The 21,185-nt window shown below is 41.5% G+C and overlaps 1 protein-coding gene across 3 annotated transcripts; it reads right to left on the bottom strand.

The window, feature by feature from the left end:
* Nucleotides 1-915: 915 nt before the first annotated feature.
* LOC115635035 (1,25-dihydroxyvitamin D(3) 24-hydroxylase, mitochondrial) lies at nt 916-10,276 on the bottom strand. Of its 3 annotated transcripts, XM_030533234.1 has the most exons (12): nt 9,965-10,276; nt 9,566-9,756; nt 8,772-8,865; nt 8,192-8,288; nt 7,470-7,561; nt 6,572-6,683; nt 4,884-5,029; nt 4,163-4,329; nt 3,877-3,955; nt 2,897-3,091; nt 2,661-2,772; nt 916-1,700 (listed from the first exon to the last, which is right to left on the bottom strand). In XM_030533234.1, exons 1-11 carry the CDS (start codon nt 10,235-10,237, stop codon nt 2,662-2,664), a joined length of 1,557 nt encoding a protein of 518 aa, XP_030389094.1. In that variant the 5' UTR covers nt 10,238-10,276; the 3' UTR covers nt 916-1,700; nt 2,661. The 3 variants fall into 3 exon arrangements, with proteins under 3 accessions (XP_030389094.1, XP_030389097.1, XP_030389096.1); XM_030533237.1 differs by lacking the exons at nt 9,566-9,756; nt 9,965-10,276 and adding an exon at nt 9,387-9,462 and having other exon boundaries at nt 916-2,772; XM_030533236.1 differs by lacking the exons at nt 916-1,700; nt 2,661-2,772 and having other exon boundaries at nt 3,018-3,087.
* Between the last annotated feature and the right edge of the window lie 10,909 nt (nt 10,277-21,185).

Here is a 21,185-nt window from a genome sequence, read left to right as displayed (position 1 = left end):
TTCACAAGTTTCTTTATACACTATAATACAGTTCTTTGAAATGTGAACATAACCAGCTAAAGAAAGGGAAACAAGCCTTTCTAGGAGGCAAACAGACTTTAAGACTTTACATCTTTTCAAAGTAACAAATTAAAAAATAGGCTTCCTTTTAAAAAAAAAAAAGCAATTTACATAATATACAAACTCTGTAATAGAAATAAGATACATCTTAATGTCATAGGGTTACAATCAGTTCCATTGATACAGATATTGAAATCCATGTGTAGTTTTACAAACTATGATCCCCACAATAAACAACCCCCTTTGAAATATTTAGGATCCTTATTGTTTGAGGTGCTTTAAGATCTGAAAAATACATGTCTTCTGTATTGCTCATCTGACAAAATGCTGCCCCTGTTAAGATTTTAATTTGTATTGCAGTAATTCCTCAAGGCCTAGTTAAGTGAACCCTTTGTGCTTTGTACTGTTTACACTTATAACAAAATGACAGTCACAGGCTCAGAAAGCTTACAATCTAAAGATGTAATGAGCCAAATTGGGAGGGATGGTGGCGGGTGAGGGAACAGAAACGTAAGAAACAGTGAGAGATTATGATTAGTGTAATAAGCAGCAGTCACAGCACATTAGCTGCCTAGCCATTTTCAAGTATTGTGTATGGCAGAGGTTCTCAAACTGTAGGTTGGGACCCCAAAGTGGCTTGGGACCCTGTTTTAATGGGGTCACCAGGACTGATGTTAGACTTGCTGAGGCCCGGGGCTGAAGCAAAAGCCCAAGTCCAAACACCCGGGCCAAAGCCGAAGCCCAAGGGCTTCAGCCCTAGGTGGCGGGGCTCAGGCTTTGGCTTCAGTCTTGGGTGATGGAGATCAGGTTACAGGCCCCCCACCAGGGTGGTGGGGCTCGGGCTTTGGTCCCCGCTCCTGGGGTCATGTAGTAATTTTTGTTGTCAGAAGGGGGTCGCAGTGCAATGAAGTTTGAGAACCCCTTGTGTCACAGAGAAGCGGGGTTCAAATACATGGACAAGTCCATCTAAATGGCTTTGATCTTATTCTATGCTTTATAAGAAAAAACTCTTTTAAGAGGGAAATGTACTTCTATTATTTTCCTAATTAGTTCTTTTGTTAAAAGGTCACAAATTGACAGCTCTGCAGATGGAAATCTTCAGCTGAATCCACAAAACTGGAACAGTCTGGGAAAGACTAAGGCAAGATTTCTTCACAGTATCCCACCTCAACCCCAACCTAGTGGGACCATTATGCCTGATAACTCCCATGTACCCTTTGTGACACACATAGGATTGAGCCTAATTCCTTTCTCAAACACTGAACAACTTCCAGCTGGTAACACCCTTCACTCAGTACTGACTGGTGCTCGATATTGAGTTCCACAGCCCACTATAAAACTCTCAAACAATGAATTTCCTTCAACTTTTCTGGTATATGGGCCCACAGATGCAAAGATGCACAATATTTTTGTTCTTTCATTTTAGGATTGTGCAATGCATTTAGAAAAACCTGCTAACTGACACAGTTTCATACAGTGTAAGGACTACATGAGCTTTTGTTGACTCTGTATTTCTGTCCTTCTCATCAGTGCATTGCTGAAGGCATGTCCATGGCGATTTCTCCAGTGCTTAGTGCCTTAATGGCTTTGGTACTCTAGATTCACATGTGCTGTCACCAGAAAAGGCAGCAATAGACAATCTGGATAAACAGAGAATCCATTCATGTAATAATCAGTTCTCTACAATCTAAGTATACGTTAAGCAGAGCTTAGAGTATGGTTAATATCCCTACTCAATTCACATAGGGTGAATTATTCTCTTGTCTAATAGACTAGTAAACAGCCTATATGCCATTTAAGTTCCACTTAAACCCTATTTTGAGGGCTTGGTTCTGGCTCAGATCTAAATCCACAAGAAACCTGATTTTCCAATTTACATTTGGCTTTAGTACAAGCTAAATCAGGCCTGCGTACAGCTGATTTTATAGTATCATGGCTATTTGGAGCTGAAGTCTCACATCAATTCATGATACTTTGGCATCATCAGAATCAAAGCATAGCCTTATTTGACCTTGAATCTGAACTCCAAGCTCTAATTTGAATCCAGGCTCCTGGACTGGCCAACCTTTGTTAATAATGCAAGTGAAGATCAAGTTTCTTGGTGTGTTTTGCCTTTATCGTCAGGATCAGTTGTTTGCCATTGGTAAAACTAGATGGACCAACACTCTGATTTAGTACCTTGGAAAAATCTAATGCTATTTTCAGGATAATGCCTTCTTGAAATGCAGAAGAAAACCATCTACTGGATTCCAGCTAATGAATGATATAACTGGGGGGGAAAACAGGTGGGTTTTCGCTATCTGTCTGGAGGACAGAAGCAGACTGTTGTGGCCCCCCCATTGTACTTAATACAATCAAAGGCTAGAAAGCTATATCAACCTATTATGCAATTCCTAGCTTCTTTTGCAGTTTACAAGAGTTATTTAAAGGCAGTGAAGCATAGTGTCCTCTAAGAAATATGAATCTTCATGCAACAATGTTAGATTGTACAGGCCAAAATCTGCTCTGCCTGAACAGCCCCACTGAATTTTGAAGTGGCATTACTACTACATAGAGCAGAATGGAGTCTACCGTGTTCCAAAGGCACTTATCCACTTTACCTCATCGTCTTCTAAAGGCAACTGGAAGTTCTCGGCTGGGGATTAGTATTCCTGAATGCAGAGCTTCTACTGGTTTACTATCAGTTGCTATAATCTGATATTTGCGAACAAGCTGTAAAGACAAAAACACGAGTTACAGGATGCCGAGCATGACTTTGGCTCACTAGCCTAACTTTTTAATCAAATAATCAAACCACTTCCTTGCTGTTTAAAGAATGTTGTAATGTAATATTTACCCAGCAAAGAGCTAAATGAAGTTGTAGTTCAGCTAAGCGACGCCCAATGCACATCCTCCTCCCAATGCCAAAAGGAATATGAGCAAAAGGATTTATTATATTCTTCTGAAGCCAACGCTCTGGTTTAAATGTAGTCCAGTCACTAAAGTACTCTTCATTGGATCCCAAGGCATGACTGTTTAACATCAACACTGTCTGGAAACAAAAGCAGAGGGAGAAGTTCAGTTAAGAACTTTTGGAATAACTGAGTGAGTCATTTTGTATTAATGGAAAAAGCTGTTTAAAAAAAAAAGTGAAGCAAAAGTTATTTTCTCAAAAAAGTAACTTAGTACTTTTCTGTGTGTATGAAACAATCTTCAAAGAGCAAACAGACGCTGCCGCCCAACAGATACGAAATAACAGAAAATATGAAGAATGTCTTGGAATCAACCGTAAATTCTTTGGAAATATGAGCTAACTTTAATTCCAGTGTAAGCAGGTGCAACTCCGTTGAAGCCAGTGGAGTTGCAACAGGACAGATTTTAAAAGTGGAGATTAGATAGAGAATTATTGTACTTCTTTCACGCTAGCTTTGTAGCCTATTGAGAAGTACCAAATCTAAAATGAAAAATAAGGAATAGCAGAAGGGGGGGGGAGGGCAGACTGAAAAGAGTGAAAAATGAATGTCTGAGATTATTCCCTTTGTAATTTCAGGCATTAATTTCATTAATCTAATTTTATCCTACATTTCAGGTGGTTTTCAATTTCTGGGAAATCTTAATATTTTATCGTCAACATTCAGTTCCTTCATCTTTTTAGGTATTAGCTCATGACTATGCTGTCTGAATGTTTCACAAAAGGTTATCACCACCTTAAGCGATGGGAACTAGTCTGTAACCAGCAAATGACTGAGTCATTTTCAGACTGGAGTGGTTATCCTGTATTGATGTCTATTGTAAAATACTTATTTTAAGCTACCTACAGTAACAAATTCTACTCACTCCTTCAGGTAGCACATAGTCCTCAAGCATTGTTTCTTTGTCAAGAGTGCGAGTGGTAAATGGCACAGATGGTGTTATCCTATAGTAAAATACATAAATTGAATTAATCTACCATGATTTTGTCTCCTCATAGATATGGGCAATATTTTACTCTGAACATGTAGGTGGTCATTTTGAAGTAGTTATACCCACTAGAATACCTTTCCCCATTATGGCATATAAGATGACCATTGTGATCAAACAGAGCCCATTTTGCTTTACGTAGAAGTTATCTAAAGAGTTCTACCTCATAGATTCTTTCAGACACGCTTTTAGGTAAGGCATTTTCTTCAGGTCCTCAGCATCTGGACTCTCATTAGCAGACACTATACTCTGTATTTCCTGGAAAAGCTTCTGTTGAACGTGGGGATTGCGTGAAATGTTATACAGAGCCCACAGTAGACTATTGGCAGTCTGAAACATGACCAGAAAAGAAAACATTAATGACTAAGACACTAGAACATCAAGCAATGTGACTATCCATATTATGTGCACAGTATGGCCAGCCTTCTGCCTTACACTGGAAAACTCTTCAGTCTTGCCTAAGATAATATGATCTTTCTGACCATTGTTCTCTAAAGAACCTGGAACAGGAGAATGTAAAAATGTCACCATGTAGTTCTTTTAGGTAAAATTGCACATGCATCCTTGCAACTCAGTTTAAGTAACTATGCAGATATTAGACTATATTAGATATCAGACTATGTTAGATATTTGATATCCTGCCCTTACTGGCAGAAAGGTTTGATAGAGCTGGAAAATTAGGTAACTGCCATGATACTAACTTCAGTGACTGTGAGGATGCACATACTAAAAATGAGACTAACAACAAACATTCACAGCTCCATGTGTGTAATCTTGATGTGCACTGAACGTAGAGAATGGCCCTCAGTCTGGTATGTGATAGCTATCAGCAATGCCAGAATTACAACAAAACAAACAACTTGCTGAAAACAAACCAGTTTTACCGTTTCAACTCCTGCAATCTGGAACTCTGTGATAGCAGCATACAGTTCCTTCTTGGAGAGTTGACTCCCAAAGTAAATGTCGCACAGGAAATCTTCACTGGGATTGGCAGAATATTTCTCCAGTCTGCTGTCAATCGAACACTTGGCTGGGGATAGATGGGGAGGAAGTGATCAGAAAGTTTCTAAAAATTCATCAAAACTCAAAGGAAAAACATATTTACACCAGTGATCATGAGAGAGGAGACTATGTTTATTGAGCCACCACCACCAAACTAATGTTGTCCTTTTCATGTGAGTATCCCTTTCTGCACCGAAACAACCAAATCCTCCCCGTTATAAAAATCAGGGATGGCCAGAAGAAACTACTGAATATTAGAAAGCATTCTGCCTTGTAGAACTATGAAAGAAATCAAAGACATTTGATGTAAACTACACATTCAACTATGGATACATGGGTTGTAGCTAACTTAAGGATAAAGTTCATTGGCTTGGATATTCAAAGCGGACAATGGGATTTGGAAGTCAAGGAGAGTTGGGCATTTTAGCATAAAAATATCCGAGGTGTTTTGGGGTTTGGTTTTTTTTTGTATTTTTTTTTGAATATTTGCAATGTGTTTATCCTGTGAAGGTAAATACCAGGTCCCAAAATGATAAAGTTATTTTTCTTTGAACATAGTGTGTCATCCTTATTAACAGTGAGTAGTACTTTGCTCCATGAGTAGCCTCATTGGGATTAGTTATAAGAAAGACACTATTCAACAGAAGTCAGGCTGTCAGAAGTTGCCCCTTATGAATGAAGCAAGCTTTTATAATTTGTTTTTTTAAAAACACACAGATTAAAAAGCAATGAAATGAGCATGCACCAAACTGGCCATGGTGAAGTGGTATATATTTTCCTCTATCATACAACAGATATGAACCTTAAATATGAATCACTGTATAATTGTGGAATAAATATTCTGGTCAACGTTACAATAATCTGAGCTACACAACCTTGCTTAATTATTAACTTGAATATTCATAGGCTGTCTGAAAGGGGGAAAATCCCATCTTAATATCTGAAGATACAGTATCTTTTGTTAAATTCAAAGGCCAGTAGAACCAAAATCAACAGGGACAGCTGTTCAAAAGAACCATACAGTGCTCTGTCACGTCGGACCTCTGCATTTATAAGGTTATTGAATTTCAGCTTCATCATAATTCTTTAACTCTTAACATACATCTCTCTGTAGCATGCAAACTCCTTGTCTCTCAAGAACAGCCTTAAGAACATGGTGCACTCTGCTACCTACCTCTTTCAAATGTGCTGAGTTTTGTACAATATCCAGCTTTCAGTCTATTTACCTTTCTTTAGAGACTAACATGAAACCACCAATTAAACTGTTCCCAGATTGCTGGGCCTTTCCCAAACTATTGGGTTTTCCCTATGCATCATTTGTTTACAGACAAAGCAAAGTGTTAGTCATAACTAAGTCAGAGTCAAGTAAACTTGGTGGGAGCAATGTAAATAGTGCTCTCACATTCTGAGTTAGTGGTTTGGAGTAAGAAGCAAAAGTGTCTTATGTTGCACTTTGTGAGAAGGTCAGCAATCAGCAGCTTTGCTATGCAGTAACAATTATAAGTGAGTGAATCCCTAGAAGGAATTCCCAGTAGTTCATAAACACGTGTGATTTGTATTTAAAAATTACCTGTTTTAAAGATATTGTCCCATGCGTTAGTATGAGCTTGCCAGACTTTTGTGTTCAGACTTTTATGAAGTTCAACTGGGGTCACCATCATCATCCCGAAAGTACCCATCATCTGTAATGAAGAAGAAAAAACACACTTTTGTTCACTCTGAGTTATCACCTATCAATTATGCTTTGTGAAAAAAAGTGGATTAACAAAAAGAAATAAAATTCTCACTGTAACTCAGAATTGTGGTTCTGGTGGGGTGTCTATCTTGGACAGAAAGGATTCATGTTTGAACTAGGACCACAGCAAGTGTGCTGTAAAAAGCGAGTACGCATGCATCTGTTATGCACAAAATCTCCTATATCTGCACATGCAAATGAGCAATTTTAACAATCTCACATAGGCATGACATCCTAACTACGGTAATGATGTTGCATCATGCGTGCCTATTCTTTAGAGAAAAGATTTAATCAGCCCAAACATGTTTCTAGGTCTGGTTTATTATTTTATACCCTTTTTTGGTACAGTTTAGTCAGAAGGCAAATTTGGCTGTTAGATGTCCAGTTACCTGCTTTGGACATGTAAATATGTGTCTTTGCAAGTGCAAAGTTGTAAATGTATAGGCAATGTTTGAAAAAATGTGCCTGGAATTTATGTCTGTTTTATTATGTGCCCTGGAAATTAGGGAGTGAAGCAACAAAATAACACTCACTAATTCAGTGCACTGATTTAAAAAAAAAACAGTATTCTGTCTCAGGAACTGTATTTGTACGTAGAGCAGATGATGAGCAATGTGCTTAAGGACTAAGGTCCAGCTCCTCAAAGCTATTTAGACACCTAATTCCCATTGATTTAAACAGGAGTTAGGTGCCTCATTGCCTTTGAGGATCTGGACCTAAGCCTTCTCCATACCGTTTTTACAGCCTTGATGAAGTTCAGGCCTTCTTCTCCCACATCCCGCTGCAGGAGTCCAAACCTCTTCCCATACAACACCAAGCAGATACCTGTGATTTAATATATATGTGTAGTTACACAAGAGCATCTAGACTAGTATCCACCACTTACTCAATTAACCTTCTGAAAAATATTCCTAGTTCTAGGATACATTCTTATGTACAAACAAAAGCCTAGATACTTCAGAGTAGTTCAAGATTCCCTCTGTACTGGCTGGCTCAGACTCAGTGGGGCTCCAATATCGCAGCAGGGAAATCTAGTCATGATACCCTTGGGAAGAGGAGCTCTTTCCAGGGAAGGCTTGCCACTGACCCCTTCAAGTGGCATCTCTTACTGTGTACCTCATAGTCACCTTATTTGCCAAATGAGCAATGGGATTCCCTAATGCACATTTAAGGGGATTTTGAATGTCTTATTAAAGATGCATATGTCTTATTTATATATTTATTTATTTATTGCATCAGAACTGTCAAAATCTAATTTTTTTTGCCATTGTTAGCAAACTTCATGAAATCAGAAGTTAGAGATGGAGGAAACCTTTTAGCCATATCTAATCCAACCCTGTGGGACTAGCACAGGATTGTTGCCTATAGTATAGTCGTTAACATTTAGTCCAAATTAAAATGTCATAACAGGTGTTAATATGAATGTAATTTTCAGTTATAAAGAAGAAAACTTACTTTCAAAGGACCATTTGTTGAATTCTGAATATATGTCTTCAATTTCACCATTGTGGTTACAAAGATCATCTATTCTATGCATGAAATCCACCAGGACCTAAATGATGGGAGAAAAAGTTTTGGAGCCAAGTTTGGTTTCTTGATCCTAAGCAGAGGGTTTGAACTGCTTATCTAGTACTCTTCAAGTTCAACAGAGAGAATCTCAAAGCACTGGATAAATATTTTTAAAAGATGATTCCATCCAGGAGAGTTACAATTGTAAATTCTGGTGGATTTGTATCAGAATAGATGACTAAAGCACAGAATAGTTACAGCAACATATTTAAGGGAAGACTACTGCAAAGCAGGACAGTAATTCTCTATGCTTCTTATGGTATCTAGATGTTGACCAGGGCCTTAGCCATCAGCTTCTCAGTTTGTACTGCTTTGGGATCAGACTCTTGTGTAGTCTTTATGTACAGTTTTATCCTGAGTGATATTTAAAAGTGTACTACCTAATGTTGTTGTAAGAGTTAGTTGCATACAAAATGATTAAAGGAAGAGACAAAGACAGTTCACACATTCTTTCAGCATGAAGTACCTCATTGACTGTGGTATCCAGTTTCACGATTTCTGTGGGCTTCATTAACTTCTTTTGAAAGGCACTTCTTACTCTCTGCCAGTCCTTTCCTTCTCTAGATAAATAACGGCAAGAAAACAGCAAAGTTAAAAACGAAGCAAGGCAACTACAATGTCCAAGCTTAATCAAACGATTGCAAATTGGGAGCGTATTTGCTAACAGCATTAAGGTATCAATACATCTTCATCATATTAAAAAGTAGTGGAAAAAAGAATAAGAAACAGATAAAATGTGTAGTAATTACAGTTATGTCTGGTTAATGAGCATGTCATCACTTCAGAGGAATTAGCTTCCAGTGGGTAAGGATGCAAAGATAAGCTAAAGCACAGCTGGTCTTCATGGAAACTAAATATTACACGTTTAATGATAGTGGGAGGTTTATAGCATCACTGCAGTGTAAATTGGAAATCGCCTTTTGCCTGGATAGGCACGTGCCTTGAGCAAGGCAGAGCCGTTGCAAACAAGATCGATTTCCTAGCCTCTGAAATGGGGCTTTGCCATCGTTGCTGGCCCCTCGCTCTATTTGCACAGCATGCCGGCAGCTTTATCAGCTGCGCGGCTGCTGCGCCCGTTCACCTCTTTGCATCCTTGATTTCACCGAGTCCCGCGCTGTGTCTGTCTTCATCTTTGCAGTGAGGCAGGGAGGTTAAGGGCTCAAGTTATTGCTCACATCCCGCTGACGGATTTCCCTGGGCTGTGGCTCAGGTGCTCGTCCCTGCCCACCCCGAGATGCTCAGATCCCCAGCTCCACTTACAGGATCAGGAGCCCGTAGCCCTCGTCTCTGTAGTCCCGGTAAACTTTCCAGGGCTTGATCTCCAGCCTCTGGGGGTAAGCGCTCTCTTTCCTGTACAGAGCTTCTAACAAGCAGGGGGCTCCGATGTGAACTGAGTCAAAGGCGCCCAGCTTCATGCGGAAAATCTTCCCATATTTTCGGTGGTAATCAGCCTAGGGCAAGGAGAGTCCCAGGTGAGCGCGCGGAACAGCCCAGCTGAGATGCCCTCCCGTCCTCTCCATCCTTGACCCCAGGCCAAGCGCATCTGGAGCAAGGCAGACCCCAGGCGCGCGGGTTAGTCACCACTGCAACCCCAGGAACCCTCTCGGCGCCTCCCTCCGCAGCCTCCCCGCTCCAGCCCCAGCCGATGGGTATTTTTACCAGCGTCTGGTGCTGCTTCTTGAGCCCCCCTTTCCAGAGGACATCCGGCAGGCTGCCCAGCAGGGGCCAGTTGGTGGGGCCGGGCAGGGCGGAGAGCGGGTGCCCCCTGCAGTGGGGAGCCGGCTCGCTCGGCGCCACCTCCTCCTCCTTAGGATGGAAGGCGCAGGCGGAGGATGTGGGCAGCCGGGGTTGCTGCTGCTGCTGGTGCGTGCTAGCATCGCGCAGCGTCAGGAAGGACCTGAGCAATGGGGCTCTCTTCAAGGGGGAGCTCATCACTACGGGTGTGGGCGCAAAGGGGCTGGTCAGAGGGACCTGGCCGGGAGAGGCAGGTGGCCTTGCGGGGCTGTAGGTGTCAGAGGGGCCCTGGGTCTAGGTGTCAGACGGGCGCTGGCTGCAGGTGGCAGAGGGGCGCTGGTTGCAGGTGGCAGAGGGGCGCTGGTTGCAGGTGGCAGAGGGGCGCTGGGTCTAGGTGTCAGAGGGGCGCTGGCTGCAGGTGTCAGAGGGGCTCTGGCTCTGGGTGTCAGAGGTGCCCTGGCTCTGGGTGTCAGAGGGGCGCTGGCTGCAGGTAGCAGAGGGGCGCTGGTTGCAGGTGTCAGAGGGGCGCTGGCTGCAGGTGGCAGAGGGGCTCTGGGTGTCAGAGGGGCGCTGGCTGCAGGTGGCAGAGGGGCGCTGGTTGCAGGTGTCAGAGGGGCTCTGGCTCTGGGTGGCAGAGGGGCGCTGGCTGCAGGTGGCAGAGGGGCTCTGGCTGCAGGTGGCAGAGGGGCCCCTGTCTGCAAGCTGCAAGCAGAGATGCTGCTGCCCTCTCTCCCGCTCTGTGGTTACCCATAGCCCGGCGGAGATGTGTGTATATATAGCACTTGGGGATGTCTGTTGGACTTTAACCTGGGACCAATAGGAGAGCTGGGTGAGGCGGGTCGGGATTCCGGTGGCGTGGCCCCGGGACCCCGCGGCAGGGCAGGCGGTTCATTAAGCGGGTCAGCTGACTGCGGGTGAGGGAGTGTGTTGTCTGACAGTGCCTCTCCCGCCCTGCGCTGGTGCTGAGCGCGGAGCAGCATCTGCTGAAGGCGCTGCCCTGACTCCGCTTGGTGCTGGGGGGCAGAAGGGACAAATCGGAGAGGAGGGTGGGTAGAATTTGTGCAGGGTGGCCCCCAAACCTCAGGAGGATGGTAAAACAGGGGAAGGAGAAAGTCCGATAGATAGACTGCGGCAGGAGCTGGGGATAAGAGAGGGAAGGAGGAGCAGGAGAAGCCTGGGATGGGGCAGATCAGTTATCGAATTGCTCTGGTTGAGTATGGGTAGCAGAGGGGTTTGTGTTCCTGGAGGGATGGTACATCTCAGCACTCTCTCCCCCGCGGCTGTGCTGTTAAAGGCACAGTATAGCCTACGGCCCAGGTAAGGCAAATCATCTCTATCTGGAATGATGTCCCGAGCTGCCTAAGGACACTTGATTCAGCCAAATATTTTACACACACACCAGCCTGAGCATGTTCATGGTTACCAGAGCTGTCTTTGGTGTTTTGGTGTCCCAGGGAGCTGAGGGAGGTGTGACATACCTGCATATAGCCTCATGGCAGTTCATCGATTTCTCTTTCCTGCAGTGTTTGAAAAAGCCTTCAGAAACAATGGGCTACAGTAATGATAATTACCAGCATGAAAGGAACAGTTTAAGGCAACTAGAGAGATTTATGAATTTCAATATGCTGCCCAAAATGAAAATAATTCTATGACATTTCATTTTTGAAAAAATATCACATCTTACCAATAAGTTGGATTTCTATTTCCATAACGTTTCTTTTTTAAAAAAAGATTAAATCATATTTATTTTGTTGTTTGCCTGAGAGCTGCTGTACCTATTGCAACTATATCAATTGTCCAAAGGAGAAATGATGATAATGTTGAGAGAGAGAAAGAGAGAGAAAAAAAGAGGTATATGCATGCCATATGGGAAAGGGCAGGTTAAGAAACAGAAACACCTGGACACCATGGAAAAACTAGGATAAGGATTAGGCTTGTATTAATAATGATAATTAGTAATTAATATTAACATTTGAAATGCAGCTAATAGTCATAATTTGGTTAGAGATCATCTGCATAGAGAAAAATAAAAGCATATGCATTAATTCTAGCAAAAAGTTTAAAAATATAATAATGTATGAGTTAATTCCAATCATAATTTGAATTATTTCTCTGTCATTTTTTAAATTGACTGATTACTTTTCAAAGTCATTTAATAATGAAAGAGTATATCTGCTTGAAATATTAAGATTAATTCTATGTAAAGGAATTTATATGTAATACTTATGTGACTAACAGTCTTATATTTTAATAGTTACAGTATTTTGTTGATTCATATTTTATTAATATATTGACATTTTACACATTAATAACAATTATAACATATATTAATATACATGCAACTAAACAAACAAAACTTAAAGATGAATCACTATATTCAAATGTTTTTATATGTTGTCAAATATTTTATTTATGTGCACATTTTAAATTCAGATTTAAAACATCTAAGATTTAAAAAGCAATGAATAAAGATGAGTAACAAATTCTGACACAGAGACCCTCCTTCATAATTTGCTACCCAAATGCTTATGAACAAGCAAATGCAGTTAAAAATGGTACCCCTGCAGTGTCAGTTTTTTTCTACCAGTAGAAAATTCCCTGACAAGGAGCCATTGCTGATACTGCTGCTATAGCAAAATCTGATGTGAAGTGGTTTGTGATAATACACTTTGCTACCCCACCTCTGAGAGGCAGCGGTTCAAACCAGGGCCTGGCACTGGAGACAGTGAGCAGAGGTGAAGCAGTTCACAGCGGTGAGTGTATGGGTTTGCAGTCATCTCTCCTCTCTCTCCCTCTCACAAGGCAAGAACCAGGGAGGCTGGAACTTCAGCTGTAAGCGAAGGAGTCACGTGCAATCCAGAGGCTTTGCATGCAGGGCAGACACTAAACTATAGAGGCTTGATCCCTTTTTCACCTCTCTTTATCTCCGGTTGCATTTCATGTGTCAATATCTATTCCTCCTGTGCGTCTTTCTAGCTCACTGTGAAATGGAAGAGTCTGGGGGATGGTTCCAGTGTACATGGGATAACCAGACAGAAATAGCTGGACATAAGGGGATTGCCTATGAGAGCTCACTGGAGATCAGTGTATAAACAATATTTGTTCCTGTGTCTCATAATCAGACCAGTGAAGAAAATAGAAGGGTGGGGAGGGAGGGAAACCAGTGATTACTGCAGAGATAAAACAGCAACAACACAACAAAGGCAGTATTAGGCAAAGTCACAAAACCTAGCCCCTGGGTTTTACTATTAATTCTTTAAAACATTAAAGCAAAACACCACATTCACTCCTACCTTTAGTGAATTTATTGCAGGGGAAAGACACTAGATGGGTTACCCTGGTGAATGAAGTGATCTAGCCACAGAATCAAAGTAAGCCCGAGACATGCCCTGCCAAGATGCCTTGGAATTAGAGCTGGTCAAAGGGTTCCCAAAAAGGGGAGGAGGCAAAAGTGGATAATTTTGTGTGATTTGTTGTTGTTTTTCAACCAGTTCCATTCAAAACACATCCTGCTCTAGGTTTAAATGGTGGTGGAGTTCAGTCTCTGTGCCACATTTGATACTTGGTCCTTCTGGTGCGACAGATAACTAAAAGGACAATTAGTGCCCACTGAGTTGGTGATTTTGTGACATGGACAGCTGTCTTTTAGGAACCAGACTGAGAACATTGAACTCACTTATTTAAATGGTCACAACTTGGTGTCTGCAAAAATGATCTTCTTAGAAAGAGTCTGAAATGGGCAAGACTAGACTGATCAAATTTTCCATAATTCTGGCTAATCTGAGGGAGGAAAACACCCTGTTAATATGCAATCCACTCCTTTGTTAAGCGGTTTTTGAATTCTGTAACAGAAAAGGGTTTTATTTCAGTTCTATGGGTGTGATGTAGTTCACTGGCAGGAAAGTCACTACATCCACAGCTCAGCAAGTTCAGGATCTGCAAGAGCTAATAATTTTCTCAAATTTTGTTAAAATGCAGTGCTAAGACTATTTTAAAACAACTGCTTTTCCTTTCTTTCCCTCCTGTAGGGATCTTACAAAAAAATGGCTTGATTGAGAGATCTATTTAGTTCAAGAATAGCTGTGCCACTCTTTGAATGTATCTGTCAAAATGAAAAAAATAATCGATAAATAAATGTATTCCAAAGTACATGATACAACATTCCTCATTTAGGGCCTGATCTAAAGTGAAGTTCATAGGAGTCTTTCCATTGACTTTAGTGGGCTTTGGTTCAGGCACTGAGACCAGAGCAGTTGAAGCAAGAGTTATTGGGTGACATCATGGCCCCACTGAAGTCAATGGCAAAACTCACACTGACTTCAAGGGGGCATGAGATCACTCATCAGTTCTTGTTACCGGTGTCAACCAAAGGCCCACACACAAATGGAGATTCAGTCCTGCCTGTGCTTCTAACCTAGTGCTTGTCACAGATTCCCATTTTCAGCTATAAGCTGAGTAAATGCAGAATGGTGGTTCACTCTACTTTGCTGTAAGCTAACCGCCCTCCCCTCCCCACTTTGATCTCTGCTTGCAGAGGCAATAAAGTCAGTGTTAGTTCTTATTCATGCATTCTTTATTACTTAAGCACACAAATGGGTGGATAACTGCCATGGTAGCCCAGGAGGGGTGGTGGAGGAGGGAAACAAAGGGTGGTGTTTTTGCAGGGGCACCCCCTAGAATGGAATGTAGCTCATCATTTCTGTGGGATGTCTGGGGCTCTGATCCGGAGTGGCCGTTTGCCTCTCTGGTTCTTTAGTAGTCTTGCCTGATATTCTAGGCAGGACTGACTCTCTATTAGACAAAACTTAAAGAAGAGAATGACCAGGGGAGTAATTCCCATTTTCGTGCATGCACCCCCGACCGACCTCACCGAGGCCAGTCAGGAGCACCCATGTCAGCAGCAGACAGTACAGTATGACTGGTAACCATCTTTGTCAACTTGCAAAGCAGCAGACGGTACAGTAGAGCAGGTAACCATCTTTGCTCACTTGGAAAGGCAAGAGGATGTTGCTGTGTAGCACTGCAGTCCCACGTCTGTTAGCAACATTCAGTAGACATATGGTGACAGTGAAAAAAGGCTGAACGGGCTCCATGATTGCCATGCTTTGGCGTCTGCCCGGGCAATTCAGGGAAAAGGGCACAAAATGATTGTCTGCTGTTGCTTTCATGGAGGAAGGACTGACAGATGACATTTACCCATAACCACCCGCAACAAATTTTTGGCCCCATCAAGCATTGGGATCTCAACCCAGAATTCCAATGGGCAGGGGAGACTGTGGAAACTATGGGATAGCTACCCACAGTGCAATGCTCTGGAAGTCGACGCTAGCCTCAGTACATGGACAGTTCCGGGGACAGGTGAGCAAAGCCCACAGGTAAGTGGGGAACAAGACCTGGGAGATGGGTTGGAAACAGGAGGGAGCACGGGGTATAATGGCAGAGTGGAAGGAGGGTCAGGGCAAAGCTGGGAGGCAAGATCAAACCAGTATCTTAGATGCCTATATACAAATGCAAGAAGTATGGGTAATAAGCAGGAAGAACTGGAAGTGCTAATAAATAAATACAACTATGACATTATTGGCATTACTGAAACTTGGTGGGATAATACACACGACTGGAATGTTGGTGTGGATGGGTATAGTTTGCTCAGGAAGGATAGACAGGGGAAAAAGGGAGGAGGTGTTGCCTTATATATTAAAAATGTACACACTTGGACTAAGGTGGAGATGGACATAGGAGACGGAAGTGTGGAGAGTCTCTGGGTTAGGCTAAAAGGGGTAAAAAACACGGGTGATGTCGTGCTGGGAGTCTACTACAGGCCACCTAATCAGGTGGAAGAGGTGGATGAGGCTTTTTTCAAACAACTAACAAAATCATCCAAAGCCCAAGATTTGGTGGTGATGGGGGACTTCAACTATCCAGATATATGTTGGGAAAATAACACCGCGGGGCACAGACTATCTAATAAGTTCCTGGACTGCATTGCAGACAACTTTTTATTTCAGAAAGTTGAAAAAACTACTGGGGGGAAGCTGTTCTAGACTTGATTTTAACAAATAGGGAGGAACTTGTTGAGAATTTGAAAGTAGAAGGAAGCTTTAGTGAAAGTGATCATGAAATCATAGAATTTGCAATTCTAAGGAAGGGTAGAAGGGAGTGCAGCACAATGGAGACAATGGATTTCAGGAAGGCGGATTTTGGTAAGCTCAGAGAGCTGATAGGTAAGGTCCCATGGGAATTAAGACTGAGGGGAAAAACAACTGAGGAAAGTTGGCAGTTTTTTAAACGGACACTATTAAGGGCCCAAAAGCAAGTTATTCCGATGGTTAGGAAAGATAGAAAATGTGGCAAAAGACCACCTTGGCTTAACCACGAGATCTTGCGTGACCTACAAAATAAAAAGGCGTCATATAAAAAATGGAAAGTAGGTCAGATTACGAAGGATGAATATAGGCAAATAACACAGGAATGCAGAGGCAAGATTAGAAAAGCAAAGGCACAAAATGAACTCAAACTAGCTATGGGAATAAAGGAAAACAAGAAGACTTTTTATCAATACATTAGAAGCAAGAGGAAGACCAAGGACAGGGTAGGCCCACTGCTCAGCGAGGAGGGGGAAACAGTAACGGGAGACTTGGAAATGGCAGAGATGCTTAATGACTTCTTTGTTTCAGTCTTCACTGAGAAGTCTGAAGGAATGTCTAATATAGTGAATGCTTACGGGAAGAGGGTAGGTTTAGAAGAGAAAATAAGAAAAGAGCAAGTAAAAAATCACTTAGAAAAGTTAGATGCCTGCAAGTCACCAGGGCCTGATGAAATGCATCCTAGAATACTCAAGGAGTTAATAGAAGAGGTATCTGAGCCTCTAGCTATTATCTTTGGGAAATCATGGGAGATGGGGGAGATTCCGGAAGACTGGAAGGGGGCAAATATAGTACCCATCTATAAAAAGGGAAATAAAAACAACCCAGGAAACTACAGACCAGTTAGTTTAACTTCTGTGCCAGGGAAGATAATGGAGCAGGTAATTAAAGAAATCATCTGCAAGCACTTGGAAGGTGGTAAGGTGATAGGGAATAGCCAACATGGATTTGTAAAGAACAAATCCTGTCAAACTAATCTGATAGCGTTCTTTGATAGGATAACGAGCCTTGTGGATAAGGGAGAAGCGGTGGATGTGATATACCTAGACTTTAGTAAGGCATTTGATACAGTCTCGCATGATATTCTTATAGATAAACTAGGAAAGTACAATTTAGATGGGGCTACTATAAGGTGGGTGCATAACTGGCTGGATAACCGTACTCAGAGAGTAGTTGTTAATGGCTCCCAATCCTGCTGGAAAGGTATAACAAGTGGAGTTCCGCAGATGTCTGTTTTGGGACTGGCTCTGTTCAATATCTTCATCAACGATTTAGATGTTGGCATAGAAAGTACGCTTATTAAGTTTGCGGACGATACCAAACTGGGAGGGATTGCAACTGCTTTGGAGGACAGGGTCAAAATTCAAAATGATCTGGACAAATTGGAGAAATGGTCTGAGGTAAACAGGATGAAGTTCAATAAAGATAAATGCAAAGTGCTCCCCCTAGGAAGGAACAATCAGTTTCACACATACAGAATGGGAAGAGACTGTCTAGGAAGGAGTATGGCAGAAAGAGATCTAGGGGTCATAGTAGACCACAAGCTTAATATGAGTCAACAGTGTGATACTGTTGCAAAAAAAGCAAACGTGATTCTGGGATGCATTAACAGGTGTGTTGTAAACAAGACACGAGAAGTCATTCTTCCGCTTTACTCTGCGCTGGTTAGGCCTCAACTGGAGTATTGTGTCCAGTTCTGGGCACCGCATTTCAAGAAAGATGTGGAGAAATTGGAGAAGGTCCAGAGAAGAGCAACAAGCATGATTAAAGGTCTTGAGAACATGACCTATGAAGGAAGGCTGAAGGAATTGGGTTTGTTTAGTTTGGAAAAGAGAAGACTGAGAGGGGACATGATAGCAGTTTTCAGGTATCTAAAAGGGTGTCATCAGGAGGAGGGAGAAAACTTGTTCACCTTAGCCTCCAATGATAGAACAAGAAGCAATGGTCTTAAACTGCAGCAAGGGAGATTTAGGTTGGACATTAGGAAAAAGTTCCTAACTGTCAGGGTAGTTAAACACTGGAATAGATTGCCTAGGGAAGTTGTGGAATCTCCATCTCTGGAGATATTTAAGAGTAGGTTAGATAAATGTCTATCAGGGATGGTCTAGACAGTATTTGGTCCTGCCATGAGGGCAGGGGACTGGACTCGATGACCTCTCGATGTCCCTTCCAGTCCTAGAGTCTATGAGTCTATGGATGCGCGCCGCCGAATTAATGTGCTTAGTGTGGCCACGTGCCCTCAACTTTATACAATCTGTTTCGAAAAATCAGTTTCTGTAAAATCGGAATAATCCTGTAATGAAGACATACCCTTAGAAACTCAGAGTGATCTGGGATGAAGAACTCTTTTCTGAATCAGGCCGAATAGGAACTTGAACGTAGGTCTCCCATACCACAGCTCTATCCACTAGGCCACCCGCTCACTTTTTGATGCAAAACCACACATTTTGACACAATTCTGTTTTCAGAAAACCATTCTAAATCTTTTGCTTTCATTCCAATGAGGAAAGGGGATGCAGTTTCATTGGATCTTCCCAGCCCTTTCAAACAAAAGTGTCATTCAAGGGAGGTGCTCTAACTGCGCCCCCCCTAACAAACCTAACTTCTTATGAACAGAAAATGAACCATGGTGTATAACTGACAAACTAGTTTTACTGTCCTTGATGTGTCAAATGCCAAAAGTAAAAACCTCAAATAGTGAAAAGCTAGGTTGGAGTCAGATTTTCAGAACTGTGAACTTAAAAATGATTGTGTTTCTGTGCCTAATTTCCATGTGCAATTATGCACACAGTTTCATGTATAGTTTTCATGTTGTCTTTCTGGCCATTTTAGATGTGCATTTCCTGTAACCTTAGTAGCTATATTGTACAAATTAGCATATTGCTAATTAATGGGTGCATATTTGTACTGCACATTTATGAAAATTGTCGCTGATTTTTTAAAAAATATTTGTCATTAATAATCTAAGATGGTAGCAGTGACACGAGCGTTTGTAAAAGACAAGGAAACCTCTTAAAAATATGTATGATTTTCATTTGGCAAACGTATCCCTGAAATTTGAATAATATGTATCATACTACAAGAGTCTGAGATGAACTTAATGAACTGAGTGGCCTTTACTTGTTGCATTAACATCCTATCTGTAACCTGGCACAATAAACCTAGCCACTGTCTATCCCTGTTGAATAAATTTACTAGAGTTATGCAAAACTTGAAGCAAAGGCAACACCAGCTGACTTACAGGATTAGTTGACTGAGCCTGAAATGTTTGTGCAGATGTTTTACTTTCAGTCTGAGGGGTAATATTGATTCAGGCAAGCTTGACACCACACAGAATCTTTTGGAAGCAAACTGATGCTGTTACTAATCTCAAGTTATTCAAGGTTACATTTTTACAGGATGCTATTAGCTAATGTGCAAAACAAAGGACAATGAGTATATTGTTCTTAGGAGGCTGTGTTGAGATATCAAAAAATAAAATATGCTGTAGGAGTATTTTCTGAAACTTTTTTGCATTAATACAATCAAATACCCCTCATCTGTGTTCTGAACAACTCCTGCTGTAAGGATGGTTTATAATGTATTTGTGAAGGATACTTTTATAGATCATTTCCATGAAATATACAGATTTATTAGATCTCACAAGCTTAGCCCCCTAAGGCTTGGGCAAGTAAGATTGTTCAAGAAGTTATGCTGGTTATTAAGAGGTAACACTCTTCCTTCTGAGTCAGTATTGAACTCAGAGTCCTAATGTACTGTTGGGAGCCACTTTGCTGTTGTAGTTTTCATCTTTTGAATCATGTTCAACATTGTGGTTGTGATCATTTATGACTTCAAAGAAGAGGACAGTTACCACCCCCGTTCAAATTCCAAATCGGTAATTACATTTGGCCTCTGTAACTTCCTCCTGCAGTGTCAAAAGAATCAGGGACGTTCCACTTTCTGTACTCACTGTTATGTGGCATTGTTGTATTTCGCCCGAGGGGTGGATGAAGCAATCCTCATGTTTAGTCTGTAAACTATTTTGAGATCAAAGGTCCCATATACATGTAAAAGATACTATTATTCCAGAAGTACATCTCCATATATATGAGTTAACATGCTGGTTTGCTAATTTTATGGAGCACAGTGTATTTTGGCATCATTCGTTCCATTAAAAGTACAAAAAGACTTCAAAATTATCTCTGCCTTTACCATTAGTCAGTCAAAAGGCACTGAGGCCACACTCCATTGAACTCAATACCTTCTAGGCCACATCCTGGTTATTTCTATTCATGTGTATGTACATCAGGGATTAAAGCAAGTGCCTAAGCAGCTCATCAATTAAACCCTCCTGGGATCCTGCTGTTTCTTTCAATTTAATGCTTATGCATGAATGTCTCTAGATGGGATTTTAGTTTCCTACCTACATGACTATTGAATATAGATATCACGATGGGGAAAACACTCACCATATTTATCTCTTATTTGGTTAAGCATCAAATTAGTGCATATGTCAGATACTCACTAGGAGTCACAGGCTTTCTCCCAGGATACCACTGGATTCTGTGAAAAAAGCAAGAAAGAACTTTTGCAGATTAAAAGATGCTGAATATTATTTACACTAAGGTTGAGGAAAACTGAGCCTGTGTGAAACCTCTATGCTGTTGTTGTTGTTGTTGTTGTTGTTTTGAAAAACTTAGGTTTCCACAAACATTTTCATTTTCTTGAAACATTCCCCACTACAATTTAGAATTGGGGAAGGAGGGTTTAAAATAAAACAACAACTTGAAAACTTAGACAGCATGTAGGCACTTCGGAAATTCTGATGATAACTAGCTAGCTAGACACATGAATTTCTAATTAAAGAGAAGCCTATGGTATACAAACTAAGGATTTTTTAAATAACCATTCTTGTCCTGCTTCTAGGGCGATTAGGGGAAGGAACTCACAGCAACCCACAGCTCATATTTTGTTAGAGCTATTCAGAGCTCCATCTTGACATAAATCTAGAACTCATAGTA

This window comes from Gopherus evgoodei, chromosome 14 (genome assembly GCF_007399415.2).
Source record: "Gopherus evgoodei ecotype Sinaloan lineage chromosome 14, rGopEvg1_v1.p, whole genome shotgun sequence".
NCBI classification, from domain to species: domain Eukaryota; kingdom Metazoa; phylum Chordata; order Testudines; family Testudinidae; genus Gopherus; species Gopherus evgoodei.
The sequence above is the reverse complement of the archived record's forward strand: the minus strand, read 5'-3'. Positions and strand labels throughout refer to the sequence as shown.

Excerpts from the sequence above, each read along its gene's own strand:
- LOC115635035 (XM_030533234.1), bottom strand. The coding sequence starts at position 10,237 with ATGAGCTCCCCCTTGAAGAGAGCCCCATTGCTCAGGTCCTTCCTGACG. Across the intron at positions 8,866-9,565 it reads GGCTACGGGCTCCTGATCCT|AGAAGGAAAGGACTGGCAGA; the intron begins GTAAGTGGAGCT and ends TTATTTATCTAG. Across the intron at positions 4,330-4,883 it reads AGATTGCAGGAGTTGAAACG|ACTGCCAATAGTCTACTGTG; the intron begins GTAAAACTGGTT and ends GTCATGTTTCAG.